This window comes from Curcuma longa, chromosome 15, assembly GCF_044706935.1.
Source record: "Curcuma longa cultivar G26 ecotype Majalengka, Jawa Barat chromosome 15, ITB_CL_G26_1.1, whole genome shotgun sequence".
NCBI classification, from domain to species: Eukaryota; Viridiplantae; Streptophyta; class Magnoliopsida; order Zingiberales; family Zingiberaceae; genus Curcuma; species Curcuma longa.
The window spans coordinates 1,368,055-1,389,718 of NC_133875.1; the positions used below are offsets into that span (position 1 = coordinate 1,368,055).

Sequence of the window (21,664 nt, forward strand, 5' to 3'; positions counted from 1 at the left end):
TTTGGGGCGCCGAGAGGGAGGAGAAAGGAGGGCGACGACATTCTGGGCGAGAGGTGAGGGAAGGGTTTTCGAAGATAATGAAAACCCTCTCTTAAGCCTCCTATTTATATTAAGTGATTCCTAGACCTAATTCGCCGATAAATAAAATTCAATTTCTTCTTTTTTGTAACAGACTTGCTGGGCACTTGGTTATTGGAACTATCTTAAGAGTCCTAAATTTTAAAAGGTCGCAGGATCGAATCCAGCCTCGGACATTTTCCGATTTTTAAACCTAACTCGACTATAATTAAATTTCGGTTCCTTTTTTTTCGGAACAGACTTGCTGACTCTTTTGGTTATTGAAATTATTTTAAGAATTGCAAATTCTTAAAGGTTGCGGGTTCAAATATCATCTAGGACATTTACGCTCCTATTTATTTTTGCTACTTCCGCTAATCTAAAAATTCCTGAAAAATCATAGAATATTTTTAAAATTATTTTTGAGAATTTTTAAGCGCTACAATTTATAATTAACCCTTATCTCTTTATGAAATATTCTAAATCTAACCAATAATCTTAAGTGAGGAAAATACGGGTGTTACAACATTGCTTGTGAAATTGATCCAAAAGCTGATGCACGTCATGAGTTGAGGATGTTGAATATCACCCAAGGACTGAATCCAAAGAGGGTCCATATAACACATACAACATGTTAATTGAATTGCTGAATATATAACAAAAAAATGTCATTGTTGCAAAATCATTTGGATAGGAATATTCTCAATGAACTTTTCTAATCAACACAAAGCACCATTTGCTACTGATTCTTGATAAAAAGACTGTAGAAGCAATGGTGTCATTAGGAAATGAATTTCCAGATTAAATGTAACAGAAAACAATAATAACTTCACTTACTCTAATCCGCGTGCAGTGCCAAGGGCTACTTTGACACGAGCATTCCAGCTGAGTGGCTTGCTGTCCTCATCTGAGAGGTGAAGCAGATCATGAAGAGAGCCATTCTTATAGAACTCATATACCAGCAAATGTTGTCCATGCTCAGAGCAATAGCCTACAAGTTCACTCAAATTTGGGTGATGCAGGCGTGAGATATCAGAAACCAGTTCAATGAAGTCATCCGATGACTGATTAGGCAAGGATGAAGAATTTATTTTCTTTACCGCCAGAACCTACCAAAGTGAAATTTATGTGTTATTTCATTCTAAGAACAGAAACTGGTACACATGAATCCATAAGAGAGGAAAAACATTGATGAATAAGAGTTGGTTACATAAATGTAACTCTATCAAAGACATGCATTAGTTGAATCATGTCCAAGAAAATTGTCATGATAATAAAAAAAAATATTATACTCTGCAGAAACAGTCTATTGTGCTTAAATCAAGCATACTTGATGTTTCTACACAAACAAATGATATCAACCAATGTTTTAGAAGGTATTCCCAAGCAGTCAATCCACTAGGTAGCACTATACAGTTTGAATTAAAATATATATGTATACAAATATTTTACATTATTAAAAATAATTAATAATTATTTACACTAATCGAAATCCATCAAATTCATAATTCCAAGTAGGAATATGCATCTACCAGTCATACAATATACAACATATAATATAGCAATGTAGAATATAATATATTTATCGGCAATCTTCATATAATTAATGTCTTTATCACTTGCAAAATAAATTTCCTTTGCAAATGTTTAAGTTAACGCTTATGAATTGTGTCATCACATCAAAAACTAGGTTTATTGTTTCACAATCACAAGAAAGATTCTTCTTGAACAAAGAAAAGACATGCCAAAAGTCCACATTAGGTTATCAAATGGACCAAACCAATTTTCTTCCCTTTTCATTGCAAAGTGGCTCACTAGCTCGCATATGCAACCACTTGGCCCACCTATGAGCCTGAACCACCTATATGGACTACATATTGCATATATGATGCAGTCCCTTGACAAAACACTTAAGCGACTGCATATGCAGCTACCTAGATCCTTGTTAGTAGGGTTGTAAACGAGCTAAGCCAAGCGAAGTTTTGTGGTGTTCAAGCTTGTTTGATAAGATAACCAAGCCAAACCTAAAATGAACCAAGCCATTGAAATGATTGTTCAAGCTCGGCTTGGTTTCTTTTTTATGAGCTTGATTCAAGCTTGGCTTGGGCTTAGTTCGTTTAGATGTTATCGAGCTCTTAATTCAAACTTATTTGATTGTTTGAAACTTTTACATTTTAAGCTTGTTTAATTGGTTATTGAGCTTGATATTACAAACTTGTTTGTTCATTTTGAAAGTATATTGATAAGAGTTTTATTAATAACATGATTCATGAACATTGTTCATGAGCATTGTTCACGAACATTAACCAACTGAACACATATGTGTTCAAATTTGTTTGTTTAGTTTAATGAGTTGTTCAAGTTTGTTTATTTAATTAATCTTGAACAAACATAAACAAGCTATCAAATCGAACACTTATGTTTAGAACAGGAGCTTGTTCATTTAATTGTAAATGATCTTCGATTCATTTACAACCCTACTTTTCAAAACAATGATATCAATTAGAAAACTATGGAGGTGCATTCTTGTGCATGATATTATTTTCACATTTTTAGATTAAATATCTATTTGCATTGCTCAAGTAGATCAACTAACTTTAATCCAAATTAATTATGGCTTATTCAATAAGCTATTTCTGTTTGAGGAAATTTAAGGTCCTATTAGGTGTTTCAGTATTTTATTTAAGGAAATTTATAGGTCTTATTAATAGGTGTTCTACCTTGCACGCACACAGACAAACCCTAACTTTGGGCATCGCACCATTCTTCCTCTCTTCTTGTCCCTATTGCACCTACTTCCTCTCGGATTTCAGTATGTTAGTCCCTCACCCTATACCTTAGACTAGACATAGGTTGCTTGAATCTACATCTTCTGTCATATTCTAATAGGTCATGAAGAGTTGTTTTCTACCTTTCGCCATTACCACCTATCTCGATATACGAAAATTCACATGTCCCTACTAAATTGCAAGAATAGTTGCATAATTCTTCATCATTAATAGACAAACCCTTATATGATCCATAGTTACACAAACTTATTGTCCCATATCATCATTACAAAATCATTGAATTGTTGTGCAACTGATTATCCCACTTGTCTATAGTTTACCATATAAAGATAAATGCAACCATGGTGGTTGTGAGTCTAATAGGGTCTATTAAGGCAATGAACAATTTCCTTTTAGTGTTCTATCTAACACTAACATCATCTCTTAACTAGTTGATCGTCATCTTGGGCATCTAAGGCCAAAATGTTAAAGATAGTATCCTAAGCTCATTCAAATTGTAAGAGGGAAGTACTGTACAATGTAATTGCATAATTATATTAACTATAGATAGCATATACATCCACATATGAGTCTACATGCAGCACATTTGTTATGCAGTGCCTTGCTGACATATTGCTTGCATGTGTTTTAAATCTTTCCACTGATGTCACATTTTACGTTTTATTTCTTAGCTTCATCCAAATTTATGTAGCTCCCACCCAAGCTCTCTCTAGTTCTTCACTAAATTAGTCCAAGTGCCCTAACTACTCTTCAATGTAAGCGATACCTCTATTAGGCTGTCAACCTACTCAGGTTAATTGGTCTTCCAACTCTGTCTAACATCACTTGCCATATATAACAAATTTACCTAGAGCTCTTCAAAAAGGTGAGCATAGCTTCATAATGCATCTCATCATCAATTTCCAAAAATTCTCTAGCATCAACACTTGCTATGTATCACAAATTTATGTTTAACTCTTCAAAATGGCAAGTATAATATAATTGTTCATCTCATCATCAATTTCATTTATTTCACACATTCAAGCCCCTCCTTTCACAAGTTTACTGAGTCATTGTCCTTTGTGCTGATCCCCATATTACACCACAAAGTTCTTAGTAAAATTTTCATTTTAAGCAATTCATAGATCAGATGTTTGTTATTCTCTCAAGGGAAACATAGGAGATAATTACTTTGTCTCATGATCTTCAACCTATTTATGATGTCAGGTTCTTGAGGTTAAGTGTCTTCCTTAGTTAGTACAAAGCTTGATTGGCTGAAAAAGGTATATACCCAAACATCTACATTACTGAGATGCTTTATGCAATTGCTCGTATAATTCTATATTTCTTCTCTTTTCCGTTTCATTGTTAATCAAAGTTGGAAAGTATTTTAGATAAATGACAAAAATACTTTCTTTGTGATAACCTTTTAAAGAAGTATCAGAGTAACCTTCAGGTTGCTCGAGGGGAGGGAACAATGAAACTCGAGCAATCTATGGTCCCAAACAAAGACCTTAAAAATGGTTAAATAAACTTTTGTCAAATAATCACACACTTTGGTATAAAACAAGTCATTTAGATTATGCAAGACTGTAATCGGAATAGTGATTTTGGAACTTTATAGTAAGTACTAAATATATTATTTTAACAAGCAGTAACAGGCAAGGCGGTGCATAGGCATTGCATAAGTTTGAATTATCAAAGCCAACTTTGTTACCAAAGGGAAAACACATTATTTTCTGGGAGTTGATGTTGCTTATAGTTTTAAAGCTGAGATTATATTATTGATCATCTGCAAGAAACAAGGTAACTAGATGCCAACTGTAGATATTCTGATTATCCTACATCAATATTTGTGGTCAGAAAATGGTGATGATTTGAAGCCTTTCTTGTTATTGAAGACTCTTTCCAAACCTCATCAATTATAATTACTAGGCCTGATATCTCCTTTGTGATTGATGCTGCAAAACATTACTAACAGAATTCTGAGAAGTAATCCTTGAAACCAGTGTTCAACATTTTACATTATGTGAAAGGGCCTTTAAGAAAAGTTTTGTTTCATAAGTATAACATCTAAAACTATTACATTTTCTGACAAAGGCTATGTTGGATCTATTATTAATACAGTGTGCACTTATGTTAGAGGCAATATGGGAAAGGAAGTTATTAATGTTGTAGCTTACCCTACTATTTGAATCAGAATATAGATCTATGGCAGCCTATGAGATGCTGTGAATCAAGTCTTTACTGGATGATCTCCGAATAGAAGCGATGAGCTAATGAATCTACAACCTAATAAGAATCACATGATCATTAGCTTGCATGCTTTCAGTGTTTCACGAACCTACTAAATACATTAAAATTTATGAAATAGAATTTAAAGTTTAATCTAACATTGGTAAATATTTTTTCATGATCCAACTTTTATAAAGAAGAGATCAAAAGAAATATGTATTACATGTTTAACTTTTTGCCCTTTTTTATGTTTTAAAAATATTAAATTAAAAAATAATTAGAGTTTGACACGCCTCTTTGATTAAATAAAAAAAATATTTAATTAAATTTAAAAAATCCATAATTCTTAATTACAGAAAATTATTTTTTTAAATCTATTTTCAAATGTAATTTTATTGAAAAAATCTTAAACCTAACATTTTCAAAATTTAGTTGAGTTTAAATTGAATTTCATATATTTGATTTTTTAAATTTAAATACAACATTTTACATCATAAAATTTCGAATCTCATTGTTTTTGTTGATTCCGGTAGCTCCGGGAGTACGCAAACTGATACGGATCGTCGAGGCTAGTGTTCAACACTATCTCCGTAAACGATATTGCTCTGTTATGGTGCTAACGGATAGCAGCAATTCATTCCCAAGATACAACGACGAACGTCTAGGAATAGTAGCACTCCAAATTCCGAGACCAACGAACCTTCTCGTAGGCTTTTTGGACTCCTAATGCACTAGATGAGATGAATGCACAAGGAAGAATAGAATCAATGAATTGATCGATGAAATTTCCAATCTGGAGGGATCTATTTATACTAAGTGAAGAGGTTGAATGAGTGGATGTGACCCTTGGACAGGATCAATTTGGGTCGTCCGATCTGGAGGGTTGTAACCCTTCATAGCGTCCTCTTAATCTCATTCATCAAATCTGAAGGGTTGTGACCCTCAGATCTTTCCTCTGGTCATTAGCCGTTGGATCTGGATCCAATGATCCATTCAATCTGACGCTTCAGATCAGGTTTCATCCCAGCGGTCAGATCGTGACTCTTCACGATCGAACACTCCAGATCGCAACACATGCGATCCATCACACCTCTTTGATCAATGGTTGTCATCCGTTGACCCAGTCAGCAGTCCAGTCATCTCTCTTAGCCCACGTGGATGTCACATAGGCACTACCACGTCACATGTGAGCCTGACACGTCACCCGAGTGCCACGTAGGCACGCAATATCATCAGGAGCATAAATTTAAGCTCCTCAATGCTCCTCGCGACGACGCGTACATGCGAAGTGCAAAGTGTGCCTACAAAACGCCCATTGCGCACGTGCGCGCGTGGCGGGCTCACAGGTGCGAGCACCTGCTCACCCCTGAGAAGAGAGCACATGGTCTTTTTGTGTTAACTCCATTAACACAGCATCATTAATAAGGAAAGAAAACACATCGAAAATTTCCAATGTGGGACTATTCCTCATGCATTTCCTTATATATAACATTAATTAATAATTAATATTATTCGGGCCGACTTTAAACAATTAATTTCTCATTCACCCTTAATCGATTTTGAGCAAATTAATAGTCTAAATCTATCTACGCAAAATGTAGATTTCGATTTTGAAGTCAATTACGACTTTCATCAATTGATGACATTCCGATTTTCTCACAAAATCGTATTGATCCATTTAGGCCCCAATATCCAATAGTTTTTAGTCCACCGAATAATAGACCCGACTACAGTTCGGAACCGACGGTTTGACAGTTTTTGGAACGCCTACTCTTAACCTTATCTGTCCAAGACGATTACGATTCACAATTCAAAACCACCGATTTACGATTCGGTTCACGATTCGTGATGGTTCAATAAGGTTTAAGATTATTATTATTTAAAAAATAAATAATTAATTATAAATTTATTAAAAAAATCTAACAGTCGAAACTGCATCTAATAGTCGGAACCGACCAGTTGACTTGGGTATGGGTTCAGTCTAGTTTGGACCCGATTCAAACCCAGCCCGAGGTCGGGTCTAGATATATATATATCGCATAAATTATATCTTTTAATTAATTTTATATGTACAACGATAGCTTTTACTATATAAAATTTCATGAGGCTCACCTTCTACTACTAATGTGATTAAACCTGATCACACAATCCACAAACAAATTTTCATACTTATAGTAGGTCTATTTAAGCTAGAAATAAACATTGCTTCTGCTCAGATCCTTTCTGTTCTAAGTTGGAAGAACTTTTGTTCATTCTCAGCCCGCAATCACCTTAATTTGCTTTTGTCATTTTATAAACGTGTAAAAGTCAAAGGCTCAATCATAGAAGTACTCACCAGCTTTCTCGATGAAAAATGATATGGGAGCATCACCACTCATCCATGTTGTCACCACATCCACCTGTAGGGATCTATATGCGCCTAAAAATAAATTTTAACCGCATAAACGCAGCAGAGAAAAGGATCCCTCCAAAGATCCATGCGAAAACCATACTCGTTTTATGGATTCTATCTACTGGAATCGAGGTTACCTTCGATACGAGCCCTTCGCAATCCCGACAGCAACTCTTGCCTTCAAAGGTTGGCGAATCTCAGCGCGATCAGTGTGTTCGCGCCTCCACGGTATCCACACGAACACCGAGATGGAGAGGAACCAAATTGTGGTGCTAGCCACAAATGAGGTTCAACCAAGGAGGTAGAAGGGAAGAGGAAGAAGATCACAGCCTCTTAGTAGCAGCACCATCACAAAAGCCTCTCACCCCCTTTTATATACAACCATTGAATATGAAGGGTTTTGGCTTTTGGTATTCCATGGAATTAATACCTCATTAATCCCATCTTAAATGATCATGCAACCCTCTTAATGATGAGTCTCACTCAATCCGAATTGACTTGAGTCCAACTCGAGTCTAATTCAATGAGTCTATCTTGAGTCCCACTCAATGAGTCCAATCTACATTAGACTCAACCCAATAGCCCAATGATTCATCACATGAACCATCTCCAAATCACATGTTCTAAGTATGTGACCCAATAGGTTCTCGTAACGTTAGCAATGTCTTTAAAACCATTTTAGAGACATAAGCAATAAGCGACATCTAGCAATATATCATTGTTACCCAAGTGACGAGAATGTCGAGATCCGACACAACCTTTCCGTGACTACTATCTTGTATGACTCAATCTTTCTATCCTTGATATCTAAATTGATCAATGAGGCATAGACCGTGTCATCCTCTTATCAATCATAAATTTCTTGATCTCCAAGTAGACTACTCAATCAAATAAGCTCAACATCTCATATTGACTTATTCGAACATGACCATGCATTTTTGCAGTCCTACTCTATCAAGGAGCCCATAGATATCACTTCCGTCATATGGAAGGGATAGATCTCATTTACATCACTCACATCCCTCCGCATAACTTATTGCATACCCAGTGATCGCCTTTATAGTCACCCTGTTACGGATGATGTTTGACGAAGCCAAAGTATACAACTCATTATGTAGGGAACCGTAGTGACTTCAAGTCTAAGGACTATTCATACCAATAGTCACATGAGAATGTTTATGACACTCATATAACGATCAATGAAACATTTTCATGGTGAGTCAATTCAGTACATAGTCTCTAATATGTACCCATGTGGAACGTGATATCACATATCCATGACTTGTGAGATTAAATCATCAATTGACCTACATGTTAGTCTCAACGCATTAATATTGTCCTTGCATATTAATGCTCGACTAGGAATAGTAGTAGTGATCTATATATGTCTACAGACTCTCACTATCAATTCAACCAATTGATATGTTGTAGACAAGAACCTATTCATATAGCACGGATAAGAAATAAATATAATAAGCAAACTTTGCCTTTATTAATGAATATGATACATGTGTTCCCTAAACAATCATCTCATGATTGGCACTAAGGACTGACACTAACAATCCAAATGTTCAAAAGAGAGAAAAAAAGCATTTTTCCCCTATAAATCAAGCTTTCCCACCCTTCTCTTTCCTTCCCCTTCTTCTCGGAATTGATAAGTATTGCTCTTCGTTTCACTCTTCTTTTCGTTTTTTCCAACGATAAAATAAACAAAAAAGGTTTAACCGCTCATTCACAGTTATTTTTAGGCTTGAACCGGCCCGACCCCCAAACGGACCTATTCTGACCTGTTTAACTGGGTCAACGGGTAACCAACCTATTAATCCAATTACGGGTCCGGGCCGGGTCCAGTTTGGACCCAACCCGAGGTCAGGTCTACCTAATAATTATAATTAGGTGGAAGAAACAAAGCTAAATTATAATTATAATTAAATGATAGAATTTTAAGCATCTAAGAGTTTTTTATTTAGGTTTTTACTAAACAAAATATTAAAAAATAATGTTTAATTCTCTATTAAATGCTTATGAATAAATTTTAAACATAATTACATAAATTAATAAAAATATCAATTCATTTTAAATAAAATTACATTAGTAATGATCAAAGCTTCTTGGGCTCGTGCTTTCAAATATGAAAACACTAATTGTGCTTAATTTAAAAGTAAAACATGCTAGGTTTATAGAGCACTAGAGAAAGTCTCATTTGCTATAGCATTTACCTGCAAAAATTGAATAAATTATAAATGTAAATTATTATAAAATGAAAAACTATAATTTAAACTAAAATTTTAAATTAAAGATTATAAGCATTTTAATCATAAAAACTGAGATAATTGAATTAATCATAAAGAAAAAACAAATATATATAAACAATATAATTAATTATTAAATTATAATAAACAATTATGTAAAAATTACTTATATTAAGTAAAATTAATTATGTTATTATTAATAATTCAATTAAACAAGTATCAAAATCATATCGAAATAACACGATACGGTACCAAAACCATATTATTCCGATCTTAGTCGAAGACCGAAATTCTAGTTTGGCTCAAAATTTTAAACCTTATTTGTCTCATATTTGAAAGGTAAATCCGCTACATCAACAACCCCCCTAGAACCGGCCTCACTGATATAGAGCGAGGTTAATTCAAGTACATAGGCATTAGGCGCATGGTGGGATCGAAAATGCAGGTCATCAGCTCCTGGGGATCGACCCTTGACCATTACGCCAACAATACCATGCGCCCACCATCTGCGCTACGCCATGGGGGCTTATTTGTCTCATATTTGAAGCTATGATATGTTGTTAGCTTTCGGAGATCCATATACACGGAGACAGTCATTGATTTGATAGATATAAAATCCCTACTTTCTACTTCTCCAATTGGTTACCATGAAACATTCTAAGGTTCTATTAGAATATTATGCTGCTTCTCAGTCCCTTAGGTTATCATACCAACTGCTTCTATCACATATTCACTTTAAATGACTAAATATTTCCATAATTCACCCTTAAAGTTGACTGTCTTTCTAAGAGAAAACAGACATCTAAAATTGACATTTGCATATTATGTGAGCATATTTGACAAAAAAAAACTGGAAATGAATAAAGCATGAAACAGATCGAGAAACTCTAGTTTGAAGCAAGAGATACCTTTCCATCACCAAAGTGTGCCTTGTAGACACGACCAAAAGAGCCTTCACCTACAAGGTTATAAATACTGAAGCTGTCTGTGGCAATCTGCAAATCTGCAACTGAATAAATAGCTGTCTTGATTGCTGAACTGTTGACCTTCTTCACATTGGGCTTGTCTGAAAAATCATCTTTGTCAAATGATTTATGCCTATCAATCGGAGGAGGCTTAAGGCTTAATGGAGCTGATGGAGGCAATGTCCTTGCCTCAGCTGAAGAGGATGTCTGGATTTTCTTCACCTCTACAGAAAATTGTCCATTGGATAAGCACATAGCAAAGTGAATGAACGTGTAGAATATTTAAGGCACATATACTTCAGAGAAATGGAATAGTGTATGTCATGTTATGATGAGATGTCTGACAATGGCAGGAACAAATTTAAAGGGATGAGAGGCAACATTTACTGATTCCAAAGGTAACATGTCTACTAGTTATACCTTCATTATGAGATAACCTATGACAGGTCGCAACATAGTGCCAGTTATACAATTTAAGCATCAATTACAACACAGAAATGAACCAGAAACATTTTTTGTTGAAATCTAATAGAAAAATGAATTGATGTTTTTCAAGCAAAGAAATTTTCTGTTTATGTGAACACAGTGAATTTCTTGATCAACTATTAATACCAAATAGGGCATGAAGGCAATAAATGTCCAACTTTACTTAAAATTTGTCAATAGAAGAGCCAGTGCACCACATATGCTTCATTCCATTAGACCTGAATTATGCAGCTACCTAACCAGCACTAAAATATTAAACTGCATGTGCATTCACGTTGGTTACACACGTAGAGGCTACATTAATGGCATCATAACATGCTTGTGACACATTTTATACGTGTTAAAGTGGTAAATATTGTGATGCAAGGTAAGGCTATTGACACTTGTGACTAAATTGGCATTATGATGATTCTAATATATCCAGTATGCGATTTGTCAAAAAGGAATTAGGTGAAGGATGCACGAACCCTGCATAGGAATGTCAGATTAATGTTTGTCCTAGTAGATCTAATCAATATATCAAGTTAGCACCCTGCCTGTGCTATATGAGTTAATAAGAAGGGTTGAGACAACAAATATCAATAAATCAATAAGATATGGGTAGTAGTTTTACCATAATGAAGTACCAAAAACACTGTCCACATGTTGTCTCAGGTATTAAGCACATCTTGGCTCCCAGAACTCTACCCAGATAAAGAACTTGAACTCTAATATTGTGGATGTCTTGCACACAAAGTTGTTTGCGATCATATCAAATCCTATCCGTCACTCCAAATTCTAGTCATCTCTACTATTGCAACTATTGAAGGCCTGCATGTCAATATATTCTTCTTTCCTATATTAGACCCTAGGATTAAAGGACATTCTTATTGTAATTATTGTTGTATTTCTTCCTATATTAGACCAAGGATTAAGGAATATTCTTGGTGTAAATATTTGATGTATTTCTTCCTATATTAGACCCTAGGATTAAAGGTTTTGATAATTCTTGATGTCTATATATTGTAATTCTCTGAGTGAAATGAAAAAAAAAAAACATTTTCAGAAATTCTCGTTTATTTCTTTGTCGTGGTATCAAAGCCAAAACTTTGAGATCATTTCATCTAGTTCCTTGTCTAGCTTCAAGATCTTAGTGTTTTGTTCTTTTTCGTGTTCTTCTAATATGTTTTCTTGAACCTGATCTCTTAGTACTTGTTTTTGGTTGAATCATGTTTTTGGAACGATCTCAACATTTTCTTGTTCGATTTATTGGCAAGAATTATTCTTCCTGGGAATTCCAATTTTAGATCTTTGTCAAGGGAAAAGAATTATGAGGTCATATTGATGGGACACATCCTACACCTAATAGCGAGGAAAAATATGTGAAATGGGAAGTGAAGGATGCTTAAATGATGTATTGGATCCTTGGAATACTTCTCAATCGCCTTATAAGACCTCTAGAGAAAAGTGGGATTACTTGAAGAAAATTTACAATCAAAGAAATACAACAATAATTACAACAAGAATATCCCTTAATCATAGAGTCTAATATAGTAAAGAAGAAAAAAATTCTAATCCTAAGCCTTGGTATTTTGATTCTGGTGCTTCTAATCACATGACCAACACTGCCTTACCTTTAAATAATATTAAAAAATATAAAGGAGATCTTCAGATTCATGCTCTCGATGGTAATTCCTTACCTATCACAGTTTTAAATACTATTTTTGTGTCTCCTAAGTTGTCCACTAATCTTATATCTATCGGTCAATTAGTTGACAACAATTGTAATGTTCAATTTTCAAATTTTGGTTGTCTTGTGCAGGATCAAGTGTCCGGGAAGATGATCGCAAAGGGAACTAAAGTGGGACGTCTCTTTCCTTTGTTTTTATCTCTCTCCGGTGTCAAATTATATTGCTTGTAATATTGTTCAATGTGATAATTAAGTATGGCGTAGATGTTTAGGACAACGTAATTCTCATATACTTCCAGTCTTGCTTAAATCTGGTTTACTTAGAAATAAAAATTCGAATTCTTCTAATAATGATATTGTTGATTGTGCATCTTGCAAACTTAGTAAAAGTAAAACACTTCCTTTTCCATTGTATAAAAACCACACCACCAAACCTTTAAACTCGTACATGCTGATGTATGGGGTATTGCCCCTGTAATTTCTTGTGAACATTACAAATGCTTTGTTACATTTATCGATGATTTCACTCGCTTTACTTTGGTATATTTTCTTCGGTCTAAAAGTGAGGTTTTTTCTGTGTTTAAAGTCTTTCATGCTTTAGTTGAAACACAATTTTCTACCAAAATCAAAATCTTACAATCTAATTCAGGTGGTGAATATATGTCGAATGAATTTCGATTTTTTCTTCGAAGTCATGGGATCGTATCACAAAGTTCTTGTCCTTTCGCTCCACAACAAAACGGTATGGTTGAAAGAAAGAATCGTCATCTTCTTGATGTTGTTCGCACTCTTTTAATTGAGTCTTGTTTGTGTTCCTTCTCATTTTTGGTGTAAAGTTTTATCTACTGTTATTTATTTGATTAATAGATTTCCATCTCCCAACTTGAACAATGATTCTTCCTACTTTTGTTTGTTTGGGTATACACCAAATTATTCCAATCTTCATATTTTTGGATGTGTTTGTTTTGTTCACCTTATTGCACATGAAAGAAATAAACTTACTATCCAATCTGTCAAGTGTGCTTTCTTAGGATATGCTGGAACCCAAAAAGTATTTCTTTGCTATGATCATCATGCCCATCAAACTCGCATCTCTAGGAATGTCATTAATTTTTAAAATCAGCCTTTCTTTACACACAACAAACCTCAAAATTCCCTTCTCTATCTGCTTTACTACATTTTCCTAAATCACCAACACTAGTTCTAAGGTTTAATATTTATTGTAAATGCACTCCTGCATTTGATCCTCCTACAGGTCTCGCTGAGATTCCTCCACATCTTCCTACGGCATTTGATCATGTTTCCAATGATCCGCCTCCTTTCGAAGAAGCTCTAGACCTTGTAAACCTCATGAAAAGTATGGTTTTCCAACCCCTGTGGCTATGTCTACTACTTTGTCTTCTATTTCCATTCCCACTTGTTATAAACAAGCTATGAAACATGAGTGTTGGCAACAAGCAACGAAGCAAAACTTCAAGCACTTGAGGAAAACTATTATATCATTGGGAAAAAGGGACTAGTTAGAAATTTTGAAATTAGTTGAACTTTTTCATAAAAAGACCAATAAAAAAGCAACAGTCGAACCTTTCTTTTCCCATGGTTGACCTTGTTCTTCTTCCTCCCCTTTTTATGCTTTCCCTAACACTAATTTTTCCATATCAACATTCGTCCACCCTCAAATCCTCTGTCGCACGTCATTGTCGCTAAACACCTTCGTTGCCAACACCATCGTTGTCACGCTACCATCGTCGCGTTGCCATCACCCAACAGCGAAGACCCTTCGATTTGAGATAGAGTTTTCTTGCTTGACTCCTTTTGATTGCCTTCGTGCATGATTAAACATACATTTTAAGAGATAATAATTTAGATCCTTTTCTGCTTGATCCCTTTTCTAGTTCGAACTCCATAGCAATTAGGAATTCCTTAGCTTGGGTTTTCCTTCATATAATGACATAAATCTATTATCTGTAGTGTATTGTGCTTGTTTTTTTATTTAAGATTTTATTCCAGTTGTTAATTACTACTATAAGTCTACATTGGTTAGAAAACAAGAATGACCTCATCAATGTTAAATTAGGTATTGATTAAAAAATATTGATGATGAATTATTTAAGGTTCATATTCTATTTGGAAAAAGAAAAATAAATTACATAATCGTATATACTTCTATTGCTTGATCATATCTTTATACTTGTTTGTCCTTTTATACCCTTGTTGTTTATCAAAATTTTGCACCCTATCAAGATTTATCAATGCCATTTAGATTAGGCAATTGAGAGACATGGAGAATTTAAGATAATTTCCTAAAAGAGAATGCAAACCCTCGTGAGAATTTGAAGTGAATAAATAATATAAATGATATTATTATCAAAAATTGAATAATACGAGAGAAAGCTTTAGCTCGATGCTCGTAAGAAGTTATATAACTTCTCGAACAAGTTAATAAATAAGTGAATGTAACTCTCGTACCATGAAACTTCAGGTCTATTAGTTATAAAAGACATGAGATTATTTATGTCAAAGTAATAATGAAATAACTCTCTATAAATATAAAGCTCTTTGCACCACAGTTTGAAAAGAGCTTTTGAGTCTTTCTGCACGTGCATAAACTTTGACCAGATTGAGATGCATTTACCTCACGGGTGGATTGCAAGTTATTCACTCTATTCTTATGTAAGGCACCTTACGGGATGAATTGCAGGTCATTCATCCTATTTTTATGAGGTATTTTTCGGGTGGATTGTGGGTTATTCACCCTATGTATGTTTTTGTATATATGCATTCACATGATGTATTTCGTATTGGGTGGATTGTGAGTCATTCACTCCTTGTATATACGATACATCTCTTTTGGGTGGATTACGAGTCGTTCACCCTACCTATATATGTATAGATTCATACTTACGATGCAATTTCATTATGGGTGGATTACAGATCGTTCACTGTGTTATACGATGCATCTTCTTCAAGTGAGTTGCAGATCGTTCACTTTGATATTTTTTATTTCTACATGATGTGTTTGTATTAGGTGGAATGTAAGTCGTTCACCTTTACTTAAACGACACATTCTGGATGAGTATATTATATGTCGTTCACCTACTCAATAAATCATATTGAGTTATCGAATAAAATAAGACAATAATGGAAACTGATGATATTAATTAAGAAGGTAATAAAAGACGAATGACATGAAAAAGATAAATGATAAATGATATTGTTGCCCTCTTTAATAATATTTTTCATTCACGTCTTTCATATCTCTACTTTGCCCTTTTCCTTTGACCTCCAGATTCATAAACTTAGGCGATTTTCGAGGTTTGATCAATAAAGTTGGATAATTGTTCATAGATACTCAGCGACAGTTATGGAAACGATTTCTACAGAGTCCATTCAGTTTATTTTTATTTGCATAATTAGCTACTTATACATTTGTTCAGAAATACTCAACGACAGTTATGGAGACGATTTCTACATAGTCCATTCAGTTTATTTTTACTTGCATAATTAGCTACTTATACATTTTGTTATTTCGACATTGTTTATTTTATTGTCTGTACAAAATCAATTGTCAATCATGTCATGGCATGATAGAGTCAAGTTTTGGGGTCGAACATTATCTAAATCAGTGAATAAAGTATTGCATATTTATGTTCGTACAATCTGTGTACCCTTGTTGGATATTATTTATGGATTTTGATGCAAAAATGAATATTGTCCAAGCAAAAAGGCTAACTTCCATATAGGGATGGGAGTCTCCGGGTTATGACACAAATCATACGTGGGACATTGTTTCTTGTCCTCCAAATGTTAAGCTCATTGGTGTGAAACTCAAGTCTGATAGATACAAAGCTCGATTGGTTGCTCTTGGCGATAAACAAGAATATGACCTCGACTATGAAGAAGCATTCGCACTAGTTCCATTCTTGCTATTGCATCCTCTAATCTTGATCATTATATCAGATGGATGTAAAAAATGCTTTCTCGAATGGGGATCTTAAGGAAGAGGTTTACATGAAACTTCCACCCAGTATAAATGATAGCTTCTCATGAAGCTTGCAAGCTAAGGCGCTCTTTGTATGGGTTAAAGTAGGCACCTAGAGCTTGATTTGAGAAGTTTTGCAGCACTCTTCTCACCTTCTCTTTCACACAAAATCAATATGATTCATCACTTTTCTTTCGCAAGACAATTATGGTATGGGCTTTCTCTTACTCTATGTTGATGATATTATCATCACAGGTAATGGCGATGGGTTGATCACTAAGTTTCAAAATATGTTGCATAGTATATTTAAAATGAAAGATCTTAGGGATCTCACATATTTTTTAGAGTTGGAAGTTCACTCTCGAGATCATGGTTTATTCTTAAATAAACATAAATATATCCAAGATCTCATTGAGTTAGCTGGTTTAAAGGATGTTACTATTGTTGATAAGCCAATGGAGGTGAATGTAAAATACCGAAAAGATGAAGGCAAGCTTTTGCTTGATCCTTTTTTTTATAGGCAACTTGTTAGTAGTCTTATCTACCTAACAATCACAAGGCTCAATATCTCATATATTGTTCATATAGTTAGCAAATTTATGCTATCACCTCGACATCTTCATCTTGTTGTAGTTCATCATATTATTCAATACTTAATTGGGTCATCTACTCATGGGTTGTTTTTTCCTACAAAATCTGTTGTTCATTTCACTACATATAGTGATGCGGATTGGGCTGGTTGCTCAGATACTAGGAAGTCTACAACAAGCTGGTGCATTTTTCTTAGAGATGCCTTGATTTCTTATAGACCTATTGGTTATAAATATTTGTTATTTTTTATAGACTTTTTCTAGAATAGGTCCCTAAAACTCCTATATAAATAGGGGCTTATATCTTGTAATTGGATATGAATTCTTTTGGTTATTTTGGATATCATGGTATCAGAGCAAACCTAATTCGGGTTTTATTTTTCGGCGCCGTCTTTCTCCACCTCGCGATCGTGCCCCCTCCGTGCATCGCGAAAAGACGCCGAACTTCCTTCGCTTCGTGCGCAGCGAAGACTATCCCTTCCTTCGCGCGAGTGGAGCCAGCCGAGCTAGTCCTTCTTCGCCGACTGCTTCTCTCTCGCCGCCGATCTCCAAATTCGCTTCGGCGTGACGAACGCGGCGCCCGCGCTCTGCCGTCCCGACGAGGCTTCCCTCTGTGACGCCTTCGATTTTGGTTTCGACGCAGCCTTCTTCACGACCGACGGGGAACTGGAGCCCGACCTTGGCGGAACGGGACCGGCCACATCTCCTCCCCACGGCGTCGTTCTTCACCTTGCCGACGCCTGCTCCGCCCGCCTCCATCTCGATCAATCGAACGTGGTAATCGGGAGGGATCTCGTTTAGGTTTTGCCAAGAATAACCAGCCTTACAATCCCACTAAAGTAGGGCTTCTGAGGATTCCAGTTTTGTGAAACAGTTGGCTTCTGTTTGGTTCCTTTTCTCACAGATTTCGCGATCCCTGGTCTGATCGCGTGATCCCGGCGCTTCTGTTCGAGCTCTGCCGCTGCCGCCTCGATTTCTTCTGTCCCATCTTCATCACTGCGCTTCAACTTGGGCTTCAAAGATTCAGTAGCAGTTACTGACTTTGGACTTGTCGCTTGCTTGCCAAGGACCCAATCAGGAGCCATCTCCTTACGTGATTCCGGCATATCCATTGGTTTCTGTGGTTCGAAGTCTCACAGCAGGGCTTCTTATTTTTATTTGGAATTCTTCTCCAAATTTGGTATTCTTCTTCGTCTCACAACACTAAAAGTTATTTGACTTCTTTTGTGAATTAAATTTTATGGCTGAACATAAACCTTCTATCGTGATGGATATGGTGCCTGTGGTATCTAAAATTACGGATTATAAGTTAAATGGTTCAAACTATTTGGATTGGAGCAAAACTGTCCGTCTTTATCTACGAAGTATTGATAAAGATGAACATTTGACTGATGACCCGCCACAAGATGATTCAAAACAGACATGGCTTAGAGAAGATGCTCGCTTATTCCTTCAGATTCGGAATTGTATTGATAATGAGGTAATTGGTTTGATTAATCACTGTGAATTTGTTAAAGAATTGATGGATTATCTAGATTTTCTGTACTCTGGAAAAGGAAATCTCACCCGTATGTATGAAGTTTGCAAAGCTTTTTATCGTGTGGAAAAACAAGATCAGCCTCTGATTAATTATTTCATGGCTTTCAAAAAGACATATGAGGAGCTTAATATGTTGCTACCCTTTAGTCCTGATGTGAAGGTTCAACAACGCCAACGAGAACAGATGGCTATCATGAGTTTCCTTGCTGGCTTATCACCTGACTTCGAATCTGCTAAATCACAAATTCTATCTAGCTCTGAGGTCTCCTCATTACAAGAAGTGTTTAGCCGCATTCTCCGTACAGAAAATACCACACCTGTTCCACCTAGTGGTGCTTTGGTGAGTTACAATAATAATTATGTATCAAAAAGATCAACTATTCACAATAGAAACAAAGGAGGAGACTCACAAGCTTCTGAAATTCGGACATCAAATTCTAGTGGTATTATATGTAACTATTGTCGCAAGCCGGGTCATACAAAGTTTGAGTGCAAAAAGCTTCAGTACAAAAATCAGCAAAAACATCGGGCTCATATTGCATCCACTAATGATACCTCTGATAAATCGGTGCTTGTCTCTGCAGAAGAATTTGCCAAGTTCTCTCAATATCAGGAATCACTTAAGTCTTCATCTTCCTCTATCACTGCTATTGCTGATTCAGGTAACCACAATACATGCCTTGTTTCCTCATCCTCTAAGTGGGTCATTGATTCTGGTGCCACGGATCATATGACAGGTAATTCTAGTCTCTTTTCTACTTTCACGCATAAATCCAACACTCCTATTGTTACCTTAGCTGATGGGTCTTCATCTTGCGTTCGTGGGTCTGGCACTGTCAATCCCACTCCTTTGCTTTCCTTATCCTCTGTCTTACATTTACCCAATTTATCCTTTAATTTGCTCTCTGTTAGTCAATTAACTCGCAATCTTAACTGTTGCATCTCATTCTTTCCCGATCATTGTTTATTTCAGGATCTTTTGACGAAGAAGACTATTGGTAAAGGACATGAAAATGGAGGTCTCTACATTCTTGATTCACCTGCCCCAAGATCTCTCGTTTGTTCAGGTGTAAATTCTCCTTTTGAGGCTCATTGTAGGTTAGGACATCCATCTCTTCCATTGCTCAAGAAACTCTGTCCACAATATAGTAGCGTGTCTTCATTAAATTGTGAGTCATGTCAGTTTGCAAAACATCACCGTCTTAGTTCAAGTCCAAGGATAAATAAACGTGCTATTAGTCCTTTTGAGTTAGTTCATTCTGATATTTGGGGTCCTTGTCCTATTCTGTCTAAACCTGGTTTTAGGTATTTTGTCACTTTTGTGGATGATTATTCTCGTGTAACTTGGTTATATTTAATGAAAAATCGTTCTGAGTTATTTTCTTTATTTTGTGCTTTTTGTACGGAAATTAAAACTCAGTTCAATATGTCCATCCGTACTCTACGAAGTGACAATGCCAAAGAATATACGTCCAGTCTATTTCAATCTTATATGAGTCAGAATGGTATACTTCATGAAACCTCTTGTGTTGATACTCCATCCCAGAATGGTGTGGCTGAACGTAAGAATAGACATCTTCTTGAAACAGCACGAGCTCTTTTATTTCAAATGAATGTTCCCAAGTCTTTTTGGGCAGACGCAGTTTCTACTGCATGTTTTCTCATTAACCGTATGCCATCCTCTGTTCTTCATGGTGAGATTCCTTACAAAATTTTGTTTCCTAACAAGTCATTGTTTCCTGTTAATCCTAGGATATTTGGTAGCACTTGTTTTGTTCGGGATGTCCGTCCACAAGTCACTAAATTAGATCCCAAATCTTTGAAATGTATTTTCCTTGGTTATCCTCGTCTTCAAAAGGGTTATAGGTGTTATTGTCCTAGTATTAATAAATATCTTGTTTCAATCGATGTTACTTTCATGGAAGACACACCTTATTTCTCATCCTCACATATCCCGACTTCTCAAAAGGAAGATGATGATTTATTGGTATATTCTGTTACATCCTCTACACCTGTCTCAGAACCGGCTTTTGTCAAGCCTCCTATTATTGAAATATACTCCAGGCGTCGACCTCCTGATTCATGTCCTGCACCTACTACTTCGTCATCAGATCCAATTCCGAATGATGATCTTCCTATTGCATTACGAAAAGGTAAACGCCAGTGTACTTATCCTATCTCTTCGTTTGTTTCTAATAATGGCTTGTCGTCCTCTTCCTGTTCTTTTATTGCTTCACTTGACTCTATTTCTATTCCTAAAACTGTCCGTGAGGCCTTATCTCATCATGGTTGGAGAGATGCAATGATAGAGGAAATGAAAGCCTTGAATGATAATGATACTTGGGACTTGGTTGATCTACCTCCAGGAAAACAAGCTATTGGATGCAAATGGATATTTAATGTTAAAGTCAATCCAGATGGATCAGTTGCCAGACTAAAAGCTCGTCTTGTTGCTAAGGGTTATGCTCAAACATATGGTGTGGATTATTCTGATACTTTTTCTCCTGTTGCAAAGTTGACATCTGTTCGGTTATTTATTTCTCTTGCTGCTACTCATCATTGGCCTTTACATCAACTTGATATCAAGAATGCTTTTCTTCATGGTAATCTTCAAGAGGAGGTGTATATGGAGCAACCTCCTGGTTTCGTTGCTCAGGGGGAGATGGGGCGAGTTTGTCGTCTTCGAAAGACTTTGTATGGTTTGAAACAAAGTCCTCGTGCTTGGTTTG

The 21,664-nt window shown here is 35.7% G+C and overlaps 1 protein-coding gene across 1 annotated transcript in view; it reads right to left on the minus strand.

Moving 5' to 3' along the window:
* Nucleotides 1-21,664, minus strand: part of LOC141846110 (protein STRUBBELIG-RECEPTOR FAMILY 6-like) — a 36,706-nt gene that overhangs the window by 5,600 nt on the left and 9,442 nt on the right. Inside the window, exons 10-11 of the mRNA XM_074734098.1 lie at nt 10,613-10,893; nt 895-1,166 (exon numbers count right to left, since the gene is read on the minus strand). Of these exons, the coding sequence (XP_074590199.1) occupies nt 895-1,166; nt 10,613-10,893 (553 nt within the window). The remainder of the gene's footprint in view (nt 1-894; nt 1,167-10,612; nt 10,894-21,664) is intronic.